The 16,073-nt window shown below is 35.3% G+C and overlaps 1 protein-coding gene across 1 annotated transcript; it reads left to right on the top strand.

Annotated features, from left to right (window-relative positions):
- The first annotated feature begins 13,692 nt into the window (after nucleotides 1-13,692).
- LOC127684373 (olfactory receptor 4C16-like) lies at nucleotides 13,693-14,619 on the top strand. The gene has a single exon (XM_052181311.1). It carries the CDS (start codon nucleotides 13,693-13,695, stop codon nucleotides 14,617-14,619), a length of 927 nt encoding a protein of 308 aa, XP_052037271.1.
- Nucleotides 14,620-16,073: the final 1,454 nt, after the last annotated feature.

Raw genomic sequence — 16,073 nt, 5'->3', positions numbered from 1 at the left:
AGATTTACAGCAAGCTTTGGCCGCTAAAGGATTGCAAATAGCACCACAGAAGTTGCAGATCCAGGAGCCGTATAATTATCTGGGTTTTAAACTTACAGACCAAGCAATTTTTTTCCCAGAAGATAATTATCCGCAGGGACAATTTAAAAACTTTAAATGATTTTCAGAAGTTATTGGGTGACATTAACTGGCTTCGGCCGTATTTAAAGCTTACTACAGGAGAATTACAACCTTTTTTTTGATATTCTAAAGGGGAACGCTGATCTGACATCCCCTAGATTATTAACTTCAGAAGGACTTTTGGCTTTACAGACAGTGGAGAAAGCTATTGAAAATCAATTTGTTACCTATATAGATTATTCTTTACCTTTGCATCAGCTAATTTTTAATACGACTCACTCGCCTACAGGTTTATTATGGCAAAAGGCTCCTCTGATGTGGATTCATTTGAGGGTGTCTTCAAGGCGTAATATCTTGCCATATTTTGAGGCAGTGGCCCAAGTAATTATGCTTGGAAGAAAGCAGGCGCTAACTTATTTTGGCAAAGAACCAGATGTTATTATACAGCCCTACAGTGTAAATCAGGATGATTGGTTAAAACAGCATAGCACAGATTGGTTGCTTGCTCAAATAGGCTTTGAAGGGACTATAGATAACCATTATCCTCAAGACAAATTAATAAAGTTTTTAAATATGCATGAGGTTGTATTTCCTAAAATGACATCTTTACAGCCATTGCATAATGCTCTCATAATTTTCACAGACGGCTCTTCCAAAGGAAGAGCCGGATATCGTATTAATAATCAACAGATGGTCGTAGAGACCCCTAGGCTTTCTGCTCAGCTATCAGAGCTGACAGCGGTGTTGTGTGTCTTTCAGTCTATAAATAGTACCTTTAATCTCTTTACTGACAGTGCTTATGTTGCATTTTCTATACCACAATTAGAAACTTGTGGCACATTTAATTTTAATACGCCAGCTGGATCCTTGTTTTCACAATTGCAAAGTATCATTCTTGCTTGGAAAAATCCCTTTTATATTGGCCATATACGAGCCCACTCAGGTCTCCCTGGACCTTTGGCTCAGGGTAAAGAGTGCATTGACAAAGCTATCATAGGACAAGCTTTGGCTCTTACACCTATAGAATTGGCGAGACGTGATCATGATAAATTTCATCTTTCTAGCCATACATTGAGACTCTGTCATAAGATCACAAAGGAGCAAGCAAGAATGATTGTAAAACAATGCCCTAATTGTCTCACTTTACCACCAGTTCCCCACTTAGGGGTTAATCCACGTGGCCTTATGCCCAATCAAATTTGGCAAATGGATGTAACTCACTATGCAGAATTTGGGAAATTAAAATTTATACATGTTTGCATTGATACGTGCTTGGGACTCATTTTTGCCTCCCTGCATTCGGGAGAAGTCTCTAAAAATGTAATTGATCATTGTTTACAAGCTTTTAATATCATGGGATTACCCAAAGTCATTAAGACAGACAATGGACCAGCCTATACTGGTAAGAACTTTATCTCATTTTGCAAGGAATTTAATATAAAACTTAAAACTGGAATTCCATATAATCCAATGGGTCAGGGAACCGTAGAGCATGCTCACTGCACCCTTAAAAACTGGCTTCTTAAATCTAAGAAGGGGGACCTATATCCTCCTAGGTCCCCTAAATCACATCTTGCCTTTGTCCTATTTGTTTTAAATTTTCTCCAAATGGATGCTAAAGGTTAGTCTGCAGCAGACCGACACTGGCACCCAGCTACTTCCAATTCCTACGCCATGGTTAAGTGGCGGGACCCTTTAACTAAAACATGGAATGGTCCAGACTCCGTTTTAATCTGGTGGAGAGTGTCCATCTGCATTTTTCCCCAGGGAGAAGATGGTGCACGCTGGCTGCCAGAGAGATTGGTCCGACAGGTAAACACACCCTAAAAGCTACTGGTAAGTATAATTAATTTAAAAGGCTTTCCCCTAAGTCACTTACTTGGGAAGTAAGGTTCCTTTGTGTTCTTGCAAATTAAGTTGCAAGCCAGGCTTCTTGCCTGAAGACACTAATTTTCAAGAAACTAAACATCTTGGGCCTTCAGATACTGACCAAACAGTTTTTTTCTCTTAATCTCCTTTTATATTTCAAGCAGATAACAATCAGAAGATAAGCTCCTCCCGCAATGGCCACCAAGTTGAGGATGTGTGGTTATTATAGCCAGCTAGCTCTTATCCGCAGAGCATTTACTTTACGAGTGGATTCCTCAAAAAGGAGGCTGCATAGTATTCGGAACTATGCATGTTTGTTAATATAACAAACATGGGCATCAGTTTGAGGTGCGAGGCGAGGCACTGCAAGGGAAAAGGAAAAAATCCTGTCTCCGAATTTCCCTGAAAAGCATGTCCAGCTGCATGGGGGTTGACATTGAGAGACTGTCCTTAAATTATTAAGGCAGTCTAATTCCCCCCCTCCCCTGAAAAAGATGTCCTTAACATTTAAGGGGGTTGGACCTCTGCTTTCACTCACTGATCAACAGCCCATCATCCATTGGATGAATTTACCTATATCCACTGAGTTGTTAAAAATTAATAATTAAGGGGGAATTGTCTCTTCCCCCACAACATTAAGCTGGCTGGCAACCCCAACTCTTCCGATGGGTTACCTCTGGCCTTTGTTCCTTGGAACAATAAGGCGCCTTCACTGCCTCAAGGTGGTTTCACCTGAGACCCAGCAGAGAACTCGCCAGACTGGAAGCAGGCGACCTGCTGAGATCTGGAGCTGAAGACTTCTCGGCCTGCCCTTTGATGTGACCAGCTACTGGGAGGGGTTGGGTTATTCCCCTAAGACTATAAATCTTGACATAGAAATATTAAAGTTAGTCTTGACCGGCACTGTCGCCTTGACTCAGTCTCTCCTTTCGCCCCCCTTCCCATCACCCTCAGAATTCTCTTCCAGGTAACGCGGTTCATATGTGGCCGCTGGCAGCCTACACCTAGGTAGGGCAGTCTCTGGATAGCCTTTCCTTCAGTCTCTGTTTTATTCTTTGTTCCTGCATTTCTTTACACTGAATTTATTCTGGGTTAATATTTTTGAAATGGATTAGTGGCCTCATCCCCCATCCAGGGGCTGTGTCTTCCTAAGGATATGATCTCTACAGGTTCTCTTTCTGCTTTGTTGGATATTTCAGCTAATGTCATTTTCACTATTCTAGTTTTACCAACCCATGAGTATGGAAGATATTTCCAACTACTGAAAATTAAATAATTTTCAATTTCTTTCTTAAAAGATTTAAAGATTTTATCAAACCATTCTTTTACTTGCTTGTTTAGAATTACCTCAAGATAAAATATATTATTTGAAGCTATTGTAAAAGGTTTTGTTTCCCTGATGTCTTGTTCATTTTATTTGCCTCTTTCTTTTTTCTTTCTTTCTTTCTTTCTCTCTCTCTCTCTCTCTTTCTTTCTTTCTTTCTTTCTTTCTTTCTTTCTTTCTTTCTTTCTTTCCTCCTTCCTTCCTTCCTTCCTTCCTTCCTTCCTTCCTTCCTTCCTTCCTTCCTTCCTTCCTTCCTTCCTTCCTTCCTTCCTTTCTTTTTTTGAGACAGGGTTTCTCTGTGTAGCCCTGGCTGTCCTGATATTCACTCTGTAGACCAGGCTGGCCTCGAACTCAGAAATCCACCTCCCTCTCCCTCCCAAGTGCTGGGATTAAAGGTTTGTGCCACCACTGCCTAGCCATTTGCGACTTTCATATTGGAGAACTAGTGGTTTGTTTGTGAGTTAACTTTTCATCCAGCTAAATTGCTGAAAATTTTTATCAGCTGTATAAATTCCAAGTGAAAATTTAAGGTTATTTATGTATATTATTATATCACCTGTAAATAGTGATATTTTAATTTTCTACATCCCCATATGTGTCCCTTTCATCTCTTTTAGTTGTCTTATTGATATAGATAAAACTTCAAGTACTATATTGAATAGGTATATAGAGAGTGGAAAAACATGTATTTGTCCTGATTTTAGTCAAAAAGCTTTGAGTTTCTTTCATTAAATTTCTGCTTGGCTGTAGGCTTGCCATAGACTGCTATTATTATATTCAGGTATGTTTTTTATATCCCTAATTTTTCTAGCACTGTTATCATGAAGGGTTATTGGATTTTATCTGTGACCTTTCATATATCTAATGAGATGATCATGTGGTGATCTTATTTTATTTGTTTGTATGGTTGAAGTATAAAATGAGTTAGGATTTGTCTTTGTCCTCTTTATTTCTCTGTTGTACCTTGAAGACAGTTTTACATAATATTATTTGAGAAATAAAAGGCACCCTTTAATGGCTCTCATTCTTTACTACAATACAACAAATGTATTATAATTATAGATTGTATATGTGTATGCGTGCACATATTGATAAGTGCATATGTTAATAAACTTTGCAGTACATTGACAAAATACCCAATTTCTTGGGTATTTTGCTTGGGCATATAGCAGAACAGTAAATTACACTGAAAGATTTATTATAGAGAGTTAAATATGTATATTTAATTCTTGAAACATGGAGATAGATAGGTAGGTAGGTAGGTAGATAGATAGATAGATAGATAGATAGATAGATAGATAGAACTCAATAAAAACAATATTTATTCCCTTCAAGGTTATATATGCATGAAGCAACTTCCTTCTAAAATGTAAAATTTACCTTCTAAAAGTTCTATAATTTCCATTAATGTCATAAGCTGATGACCAACCTTTTGTGCAGGCATTTGAGAAGACACTCATGGTCTAAATTTTAAAACAGACCAGTATTATAATAATACCTTAGTATCCCTGGGGCCTTTTATTAATTAGCCTGCATCAGGAACACAAAACAGTGTTTGGATGTTTCTCAACATGGTATTGTTTTAAAACTAAGAGAAGAAAGGCTGTACATTTTAATTTTTCTTCTTACTCTGTTAAGGTTGGACCTTGATCTGATTTTCTCTCAGGTGCTTCAGTTTGTCTTGATTGTGCTTCAGTGCTGGAAAAGAAGTTAATACTATTATAATTCATATTTTAAAATTATCAATCTGGTTAATGTTTTGTGTATAACCACATTCAAAATTTGAACACATTGAATTTAAAAACATTCAATTTACCATTAGGCTGTTCATCAATATTACAGAATACATATTTTTAGAATGACAATAAATCAAATCACTATTTACTAGTACGAATAGTGTCATTTATTTTGAATTATGGAAATAATAGCAACATGTGAAGTTGTTCTGTTGAAGTTAGAAGAATATAATGGCAGTCATGTAGGCATTTCAATTTCAACTTATTAAATATTGAAGTGGATTGATAATAGGCTGAGGCTATGTTTCAGGAAATCTTTATTTAAAAGTCATCAATAACATCTCAAGTTTGAGGAAAAATTGTGTATAAATTACAAGGTGTTCTTAGTTGTCTTGAGTATATATGAAAATCCCAGGAATGTACAAGTTTTGAATAAGGGTGGAGATGCCCTATGTTGTGGCTGAGAGGAGAGGAAAAAAAGCCATATCAGGAAGCAGTTATTGTAAAAACAGGGATGGTATGGTTTCATGAATGGAGATAAAGAAAAGGTAAACTGCATTAATGACAGAGCTGACAAGACAAGGCACTAACGACATAACCCCAAGGTTTCCAACATAATGAGCTCAAAGAATCTTTTGTTATATTTAGGTAATTGGCCCTGTTTGTAGGAGTCATTTTTAGTAGCCCAACTCTGACACTTCTTGCCAAAAACTATTGGCTACAAGAAGCCATCACTGGGGAGTTGATAAACACCAGTGGCTATTAGTGGAGAAATGTTTTTTGGCAGCGAGCATTACCAACAATTAAAATATTGCATCAGCTTTGGAGACCAAGAAACAAGTTTGGAAGAAGATACTGAGAAAAGCATCTAGGGATGCTCTGCCCCCTCCCTGCCGCATATGGCAAAAGTGGAAGCATGTGTTCTAAGGTTTCTGTGCATTGGATTAATTTGAAGAATATATCTTTATGAGCAGAACCTGCATACAGTTTAGAGATTCAGTAAATATTACCACTTAAATAGCTGGCATATCCCTACTCATTTTTGAAAATCTAAAAATTAGTAGATTTTAAATTATAATTTATGTTGGAAATAATTCTTTTATCAGGGAGTTGCTAATTATACATTTTAAAATTCTCATACATAGTAAAGGTTTTGCACATAGAGTATGACTTTACAAGGCCTATTAAAGCACATGATTATTAAAAATAAAGTTAGAGAAACCAATCTATTCATCTTTTTTATGTTTCCAAGTGAAATTCTAGGTAAGGAAGACTACAATGCTTCAAACAGAACTTTAAATTTTTCATTTTTATGCTTCTCGTTGCTTTGGAAATTTATCTGTAGCTAATATATATTTTTAAGACTGTGAGAGAATTTTCAAATGAATGTTCTCAGTTATATAACTGAGTTACATACATCAAATCACTTTTAAATTTAACTTTCTGGATCACCTAGGTTTATAGATTTTATAAATAATCTAAAGCTTTGAACCTCAAAGAAACTACTGTTTTCAAGGACATTATTCTATTTTAATGTTTAAGAAAGATTCCAAATGTGTTGCCCTTCATCAATTCACATTTACAAATATACCTGAAAAGATGAATTCAAGATTGTTATATATTTTTAATTCATCTGTTTAATTCATCACCAAGTCATTCTTTTCCTCATAGTATACAAGTTACAATTATTCCACCCTTTTATTCCTTTCTAACACATAGACAAAATTTTCTCAATTATGTGTTAATATATGATTATCACCTTAAGAAGCTCAGTATGACTATATAGTGCAGTCTATGACTTGCATTATTATGAGATGGGTTTTAAAATGCTTATGATTATGCTATTCATAGTAATAAAATGTTTTCTGACAGGAAAATGGAATTGTTTTGAAATGATTAAAATGCAACAAATAAATAAATAATATTGAAGAGCCCGCCTCCTGTACAGGGCCTCAAGCAGAGGGACAGAGTTACTAGCCCACAGTCAACATCACTGACCCAGAACTGTTCCTTTCTAAAAGAAATGTAGGGACCAAAAAGGAGAAGAGACTGAAGAAAAGGGGGTCTAATGACTGGCCAAAATTAGGATCAATCTCATGGGAAGGAACCAAGGCCTGACAATATGACTGATGCTATGATGTGCTTACAGATGGGAGCTTAGCAAGACTGTCCCTTGAGAGGCCCTACCAGCAGCTGATTGAAACAGAAGCAAATACTTATACCCAACCAGTGAACTGAAGTTGGGGACCCCTATACTTGAATTAGGGGAAAGACTAAAGAAGCTGAAGGGGAGAACAAGTTTATAGGAAGACCAGCAATCTCAACTGACCAGATGCAAGGGAGTTACCAGAGACTAAGCCACCAACCAGAGCATACATGGTCCAGTCTGAGGCTTCTGCCACAAATATAGCATAGTTCTCCCTGGTTAGGCATTAGTGTGTTTAATCCTTGAGAGACTTGAGACCCCAGGGAAGGAGAAGAACTGGGAGGGCACACCCTCTTGGAGACAAGGAGGAGAAGAACGAGATGGGAAACTGGGATGGGGGAATGAGAAAAGAGCCAACAATGAGAATGTAAATAAATAAAATAATAAAAATTGAAAAGAATTTAAAAAAAACTCTGTTTTGGGAAAAATTTTGACAATTTTTATAAATTTTTGACAAATTTTATTTAATTTTTGTATGATTATTTTTATTTCTGTTGTTGAAAAAAGTGAGAATATGAATCGAAGCAATTTGGGAGGATCTAGGAAGAATTTATGGAGGGAATATATGATTAAATATATATTGTATAAAAATTAGGTAAGTAATAAAATAAATTAAAGGAAATAACCAGGCATGTTGTATGATAGGAGCTTAAAGGTTTATCTACTAACACCTTGAGTGATAGCTTAAAATAATTGTGGGAGCAGTAGTATTCTTTCACTACCCATTTTTCATTAATAGTATTATTATTTTCTATTTTCTACTAACTTCATCATCTACCTGTATCTCTCTCTGTCTCTCTCTGTGTGTGTGTGTGTGTGTGTGTGTGTGTATCTGACACTTCTAACCCCATACTTTGCTTCCATTTTGTTCTACGGTGAGATAAGTGTTATCTTGATGCCCTTGTGAGCTAAATAGAAGTCAAAATTGAACTTATAATATTCAAATGTCTCATCTAAAAATAATGATAACTTTTGGGACTAATTTCTGTTAGTATATTGATATGTTATATCATTAGGTGTCAAAAATTCCCTCTGGGATGGAGAAATATATTTCGTTTATCCAGTACTCTAAGGGAAACTGCCTTCAAAAGGTGATGGACAGACAACGGTGTTAAGTTTCCGAGCCCTCCAGCTGGTAAGTAACAGATTTTTGCTTTTAGAGTTCAGATCCTTGTCATAGGCTAAGTCCATACATATTAAATACATTTACAGTCTTAAATATGAATGACGCTGACATCCTCTGGACAAGGTATAGAAAAACATAGCCCAAAACTTTAAAACTTTACTGATATGATAAAAATCAAGTGAAATATAAACATTTAGACAAAAATCCTTCATTGATGTTGGAAAAAGCTTTATGCAAACACCACTGGTGTGAAAAGCCATCATGCTGAGAAGACAAGGATGTGTTATAGAAAGAAGTTAAATTTGACTATAGTTTATTGACTGAGAGGTGTGTAGAATTTTTACCAAATGCTTTACTTTTGCAGTGGTGGTATTAGATGTGGTATTACTAAGTGCTATATATACACTAGAAATTGAAGGGAGGTTTTGTGTCATATAAGCAATCAGTGGCAGGTGAACAAAGATTAATGACTGCACAGAGTCTTCTGGAAGATGCCAGTGTTTCAATCTCTAACTGACAAACCTAAGTAGAATAGTGCACTTTTACAATTCTTCAAAGCAGACAAAGGTGTCAGAGACAGTTCCCAACCCCACTATTAGAGTTCCACAAGAAGTCTACACTACACAACCATTATATGCATATATGAATAGGTCCTAAGTCACAGACCATGCAGTCTCTCTGATGATTGATTTAGTCTCTCTGAGCTCAGGTTAGTTGATTTTCTCAGTTTTTTTTATAGTGTTCTTGACTTGGTTTTTTGTTTGTTTGTTGTTTGTTTGTTTTGATGCCTGAAAATATTTTCCTATGATTTACTCTTGCCCATACAAAATTATTATGACACCTGCTTACTAATATTTTGAAAGGAATAATGACTACATATAAATTTCCTGCTATTTAAGAAACCAGGTGTACAATGACTGGGTGAGAGCACTGGAATATATAATGAGTGATCAGGCAAGGTGATTGCCACATATAATTTCACTAGGAGAGAAGAATATCACTGTTTTGGGCTGTGGGAATGATCAAAACTTAGAGAAATAGTCTATTATTCTATGAAAAAGTAAAAGCTATTTTTCTAATCAGTGAGAATGGAAAGCTCTTCATGAAAATAAAGGGAGTTTAGGGATTCCCTAGAAGATAGAAAAGCAGTACAGCTGAATTAAAAAAGATCAGGACATGGAACAGTGGTGATGTTTCTAATGAGGAATCTGCAGTGCAACTTCAAGCTATGGGAAGAGTCACCACACATTCTAGCCTACGTTTTCTGTTCTCCCCCTCTTCTGGGTTGTTTTTCATTCAGCTCTTTCCCATCACCTACAACACGATCAACTAACTCATCATCTGTTAACTGCTGTGTTGATCCCTTCCAGCCATCCTTGAGTCTCTCTAGCTGTCTCTCCAGCACTGCTGTTTTCTAGCCACTGTAACAGGTTTTTCACATTAGATGCTTTTCAGAACCTGCTGAAAAACTTGTAAAAGTTCTGGAGGGAAAATGGACATAGGGTTATATGTATAGATATCCAGAATAGGTTTCTATCAGAGGATGTGAAAATGTCTAGGTAAAGCAGAACAGCAGACTGAAAATGTTCCTTTTTGTGGATGCCAGATCTGTTTAAAACACAGCATATTATGTTACAGTCCTTGCTGCTAACCCTCCAGTTATTTAAGTCTTGGAGCTTTTTAAAAAATAAAATAGGATCTTACTTTCTTCCTTTCATATGCAGTACACTGGAATTTAAAGCAAAGTCAGGATTGGTATATGATCTAATATTAGAAAATCACTGAAATAATCACATAAATACTGCATTTTAGGTGTTGGTATACACAGTGAGGTGGTGATGTGTTTGCCCATATGTGCAGACCAGAAGTGGATATCAGGATGTCGTGTGCTATTGCTTCCAATACTGTGAAGCTCAGTGGCTAGAATTGCTTGGCTGAGTCCTGGGATCAGCCTGTCTCCACTCTTGGTTTGGGCTTTACATACATTCTACCATGCTTTTTTTTTTAAATGGCAGAGATTGGAGCTCAGATAATCATACCCAGCAAACACTTCTCTTGTTGAGCCATCACACCAGATCCAAGATAAGTATTACATTTTAAGAAGTAAGTGATGAGGCTCAACTTAATCTTTTAGGTACATATACATATACATACATACATACATATATATACATATATGTATACACACACACACATACACACACACACACACACACACACATATATATATATATATGATGCTGAGTTTTCTATAATGGAGTTGTATTTCATATGACCATAAATTTTCTACATATTAATTCCAAGAAGGAAACTAAAGAAACATTCAGATAATTGCAGCACTATCACATAACCCATGAGGAAAAGCCTTTTACAAATCAGAGATTATTTTCCTTATTACAAAAGATTTGTTGAAAACTTCTTTGCATATTCTTTAATTCTGAGTCTCAAAATGTCAAGAGCTATACATCAAAGAATTTCCAGGATGGTGATGAATTTGACTATTAATGAAAATAATGAAAATATTGAAAATGTTTTATATAGAACTATAACTTTTACCAAGTTTATTTTTTTATTCGATATATTCTTTATTTACATTTCAAATGATTTCCCCTTTTCTGGCTCCCCACTCCCCGAAAGTCCCATAAGCCCACTTCCCTACCCCCTGTTCCCCCATCTACCCCTTCCCACTTCCCTGTTCTGGTATTCCCCTATACTGCTACACTGAGTCTTTCCAGAACCAGGGGCCACTCCTCCGTTCTTCTTGGACATCATTTAATATGTGGATTATGTCTTGGGTATTCAAAGTTTCTAGGCTAATATCCACTTATCAGTGAGTGCATACCATGATTGATCTGTTGGGACTGGGTTACCTCACTTAATATGTTCTCCAGCTCCATCCATTTGTCTAAGAATTTCATGAATTCATTGTTTCTAATGGCTGAATAGTACTCCATTGTGTAAATATACCACATTTTTTGTATCCATTCCTCCGTTGAAGGACACCTGAGTTCTTTCCAGCTTCTGGCTACTACAAATAGGGCTGTATGAACATAGTGGAGCATGTGTCCTTATTGCAAGCAGGGGAATCCTCTGGGTATATGCCCAGGAGTGGCATAGCAGGGTCGTCCAGAAGTGTCATGCCCAGATTTCTGAGGAACCGCCAGATTGATTTCCAAAGTGGTTGCACCATCTTGCAATCCCACCAGCAGTGGAGGAGTGTTCCTCTTTCTCCACATCCTCGCCAACACCTGCTGTCTCCTGAGTTTTTGACCTTAGTCATTCTGACTGGTGTGAGGTGAAATCTTAAGGTTGTTTTGATTTGCATTTCTCTAATGATTAATGATGTTGAACATTTCTTAAGATGCTTCTCATCCATCTGAAGTTCTTCATGTGAAAATTCTTTGTTTAGCTCTGTACCCCACTTTTTAATAGGGTTATTTGGTTCTCTGGGCTCTACCTTCTAGAGTTCTTTGTATATATTAGATATTAGCCCTCTGTTGGATTTAGGGTTGGTGAAGATTCTTTCCCAATCTGTTAGTTGATGTTTTGTCCTTTTGACAGTGTCCTTTGCCTTACAGAAACTTTGTAGTTTTATGAGGTCCCATTTCCCACTATAGAACTATTATTCTGATCTTATAGTGTAAGCTATTGGTGTTCTGTTCAGGAACTTTTCTACCAAGTTTATTAAATCCAATACTTTTATTTTTTTTAAACAAAATGTTTGTGTATGTGTTTGAGGATGATATGCTTGTTTTAAAAATTAATAAACTAAGGACATTCATAGCAAATACCTTAAATATTGAGGAACCTAGTGCAACAAGTGAAAGTAGAGAGTCACTTACTCTCTAAACAACTCAATTAAAACAACTCAATTCTCTTATATCCCAAGATCCTTGCAAAATCACAGAGGCTACAATGAGTAACTTTATCCGACAATTTCCAATGAGTATTTTTGATTTGTAGAAAGGAGAAAGTCACAAGCCTGTGATAGTGAAGAAAATTTTCTGAGATAAACATAAATGCATATATGGATAATTTTGTGTCTGTGTTCTATGTTATGCCCCTTGCTTTGACTTACAGATTCCAGTATTATGCAGTGAATATATGGGTGGGATATATAAGCCTTCCATGGAGCTTATAAATAGATTTCACTTCAGTTTAGGTATTACTGACTATATATGTCATCCAAAAGTATTTTGAAAAGAAATAATTTGTGAAAAAATTGTTTTTAAAAGTGAAATCATGAAAATATAATATTCCATATTAATTTTTAATTGAATGTCCTGGTGTTTACAAGTGAGTAATTGATTCCTGATATAGAAACAAACTGAATAAAGAGTCAATTACTGATCATTTACCTTTTGCCTTCTGTAAAACGATATCTGAACTTTGGTTCTGTATTACTGCTCCATTCTAAGAATGTGGTGTCTATTAAAAGTTACTGGGGATTATATTGATCCACTCATCATGTCAGCAGATTCTAACACATATGAATACAACTTTTATCATGAAAACATTAACAATTGAACAATGATATTTACCATTTTCATTTTATTTAAATGTAACCATGGGGCAATGAGAGATCTAAATTATTCTACTAATGCAAGAAAGAACAATTAATAGTGGTAATATTAATGATATTTCTACCCACTATAGAACTATTATTCTGATCCATTGACTGTGTCAGGTAAAAAGTATCACAACATTTTCAGATTATTTGGAAGTTAGAAATATTTACTTTCCTCATGTTTGTACTGGAATATCTGTAAGAATCTTTGTAGAGTTTTGAATTATTACATAATAATAATTTCTTAAAATATGGACAATGATTTGTCAAAAATATATGATATTCTTCATGGTGTGGTAATAATAGGCAACTTCCCATTTGCTTCATAAAACACCAAGGCAATCAAATATATACTAAGTGTTAAATTGACTATGTGCTTTTCTGTTAATTAAATGAGAAAAATTAAAGTTAATGAAGTAAATATCACAGATCACTTATTGTAACTTCATACTCATTGAGCTGTAATATTAACCATAATTGTGATAACAGGGATTTGTCTTTGAAGAGTTCTATGGCAAACCATTCCTAACCACATTTGGGACTCATAAAAGTACAATATATATTGCCACTAAAATTCAAGAAGAAATGTTGAATGACTTATTAAAAAATAACAGAAGAATATCATTAATGAGGGTTACTTTTGTTTAAAATGCTCCATCGCATCACATATCAACCTCAAAGTGAATGTCCTTTTTTTTCAGATAGAGTTTCACATTAACCATTTCTGAACACTAATGAGAAAAAATGTGGCTGAACAACAATGTGACTGATTTCATTCTACTTGGTTTGACACAGGATCCTTTTAGGAAGAAAATCCTATTTGTTGTGTTTTTGCTTTTTTACTTGGGGACATTACTGGGTAATTTGCTTATCATTGCTACAATAAAGACAAGCCAGGCCCTTGGGAGTCCCATGTACTTCTTTCTGTTCTACTTATCCTTGTCTGACACCTGCTTCTCTACAACCATAGCCCCAAGAACAATTGTGGACTCCCTGCTGAAGGAAGCTTCTATCTCTTTCACTGAGTGTATAATCCAAGTCTTCACATTTCATTTCTTCGGATGTCTCGAGATCTTTATCCTCATCCTCATGGCTGTTGACCGCTATGTGGCCATCTGTAAGCCCCTGCACTACATGACCATCATGAACCGCTGGGTCTGTGGGGTGTTGGTGGCCATAGCCTGGGTAGGTTCCTGTGTGCATTCTTTAGTTCAGATATTTCTGGCCTTGAGTTTGCCCTTCTGTGGTCCCAATGAGATTGATCACTATTTCTGTGACTTGCAGCCACTATTGAAGCTTGCCTGTTCAGACACATACATGATCAACCTGCTTTTGGTATCTAACAGTGGAGCCATTTGTACAGTGAGTTTCCTCATGCTGATGGTCTCCTATGTCATTATTCTTCGTTCTCTTCGAAACCACAGTGCTGAGGGGAGGAGGAAAGCCCTATCCACCTGCATATCCCACATTATTGTGGTCATCCTTTTCTTTGGGCCTTGCATCTTTATATACACACGCCCTGCAACAACATTTCCTATGGATAAGATGATTGCTATATTTTATTCAATTGGGACACCTCTGCTCAATCCTCTGATTTACACACTGAGGAATGCAGAGGTGAAAAATGCCATGAAGAGGTTATGGAGAAAGAAAGTGGTGTCAGATGATTGACAGTAAATGAGGTTTCCAGTCTATTTTCATAATTTGCATTAAATTAGAAGTCAATAAAATATTGTTTTATTAATGTTTAATATACTAGCTTCTTAGGGTATGAGGATTATAGGTTCATATAGTAAAGAACCAATGTGACATTGTTTTGTTGAGTCAATTTTATGTAGTGGGATAAAAAATGAAATACAATTAGGTACAAAGACCCTTCCTTGGTTTTTGCTCATGTTTGATGCTGTATTTCTCACTCTCCACCCTTTCTCTTGACCAATTGTGGCTGTGGTATATTCTGCCAATCTCTCTGTTGTGCTTTGAAGTTCTTTCCTGATAATTATATATCTAATAATCAAATCATCCCAAATTTTGCTGACGTTAATATACATACAACATTCATCATTTCCTTTCCTCTCAAAATTATCTCATTTATACAGACATGTTCTCCTTCAAATTCACTACCTCCTTTTTAAAAAAAACTGTTATTGCATTCATGCAGGTATGTACATACATATATATTTCAATTATATATTATTTTATAACATCATTTAATTGTACATATTTCATTCTCTAGAATCAGCAGATTATGGCATATTCAAATAACTATAGCAAGTGCTAGTATAGGAGAAAGTGAATACAATTAAATAAATCTCTCTTATATTTGGGGATTGATTCAGAATTCTTACTGGGTGTGTACCTTAATAAAATACTAGAACACGTGAAGGATACAAAGGAAAATGTTTACTCTTCTGAATCGCTGATACTCTGATTTCAATATTGAGTTTGAAGTCATATTTTTAACATTTTTTTCCTTCTTTTGATTGATCTCTTCGAAATTAATTATTAAGCTTACTCTTGTACATACTAATTATAATATTTTCTTTTTAAAAATAGTGTTGAATTGAGCACAGCATATATTGGGTAGTTTCAAGTAGAGATGTCTATAGTGGTTGGAATCAAGAGAACAATTACTTCAGAATGTATTGGCAGATTAAGCAAAAGCAGGATGACTCAAAGAAGTATCTCAGTTTGAAACAGAAATATTATAGTTAAAATATAAATTACTTTAGTGAATTTTGAATCCATTTTCAAAGACAATATTAATAAAGGATAAATAGCATTTTTATATTAGAACACAATATTTGTTTCATCATTATTCATTACTATTTCAATATTAAACAATATAATAATAAGAATATTTCTTATTTATAATTTCAATGTTTTGTGTATTTTTATTTATAGAAAAAAAACATGAATCCTTTACCATGAGACTTTTTTACTTTCAAAAACTAGAAAGGTAGAAAACAAAATTTTTTATCATATTTGTAATACTAGAACCCATGACATTTTTTAGTTTCGTTTTTCTCTTTCTTTAACTTTTTTTTCTCTAGTGCCTGGAATTAAACCTAGATCCTCACTCATGCCAGTCATGAGATATAATTCAAACAGAATTTCTTTAGCCC

Source organism: Apodemus sylvaticus, chromosome 5 (genome assembly GCF_947179515.1).
Source record: "Apodemus sylvaticus chromosome 5, mApoSyl1.1, whole genome shotgun sequence".
In the NCBI taxonomy this organism is placed as follows: Eukaryota; Metazoa; Chordata; class Mammalia; order Rodentia; family Muridae; genus Apodemus; species Apodemus sylvaticus.
Note: the sequence above shows the minus strand (reverse complement) of the source record. Positions and strands in the feature narration are given on the sequence as shown.

Bases quoted from the DNA above. Each gene is read 5' to 3' on its own strand.
- LOC127684373 (XM_052181311.1), top strand. From the start codon at position 13,693: ATGTGGCTGAACAACAATGTGACTGATTTCATTCTACTTGGTTTGACA.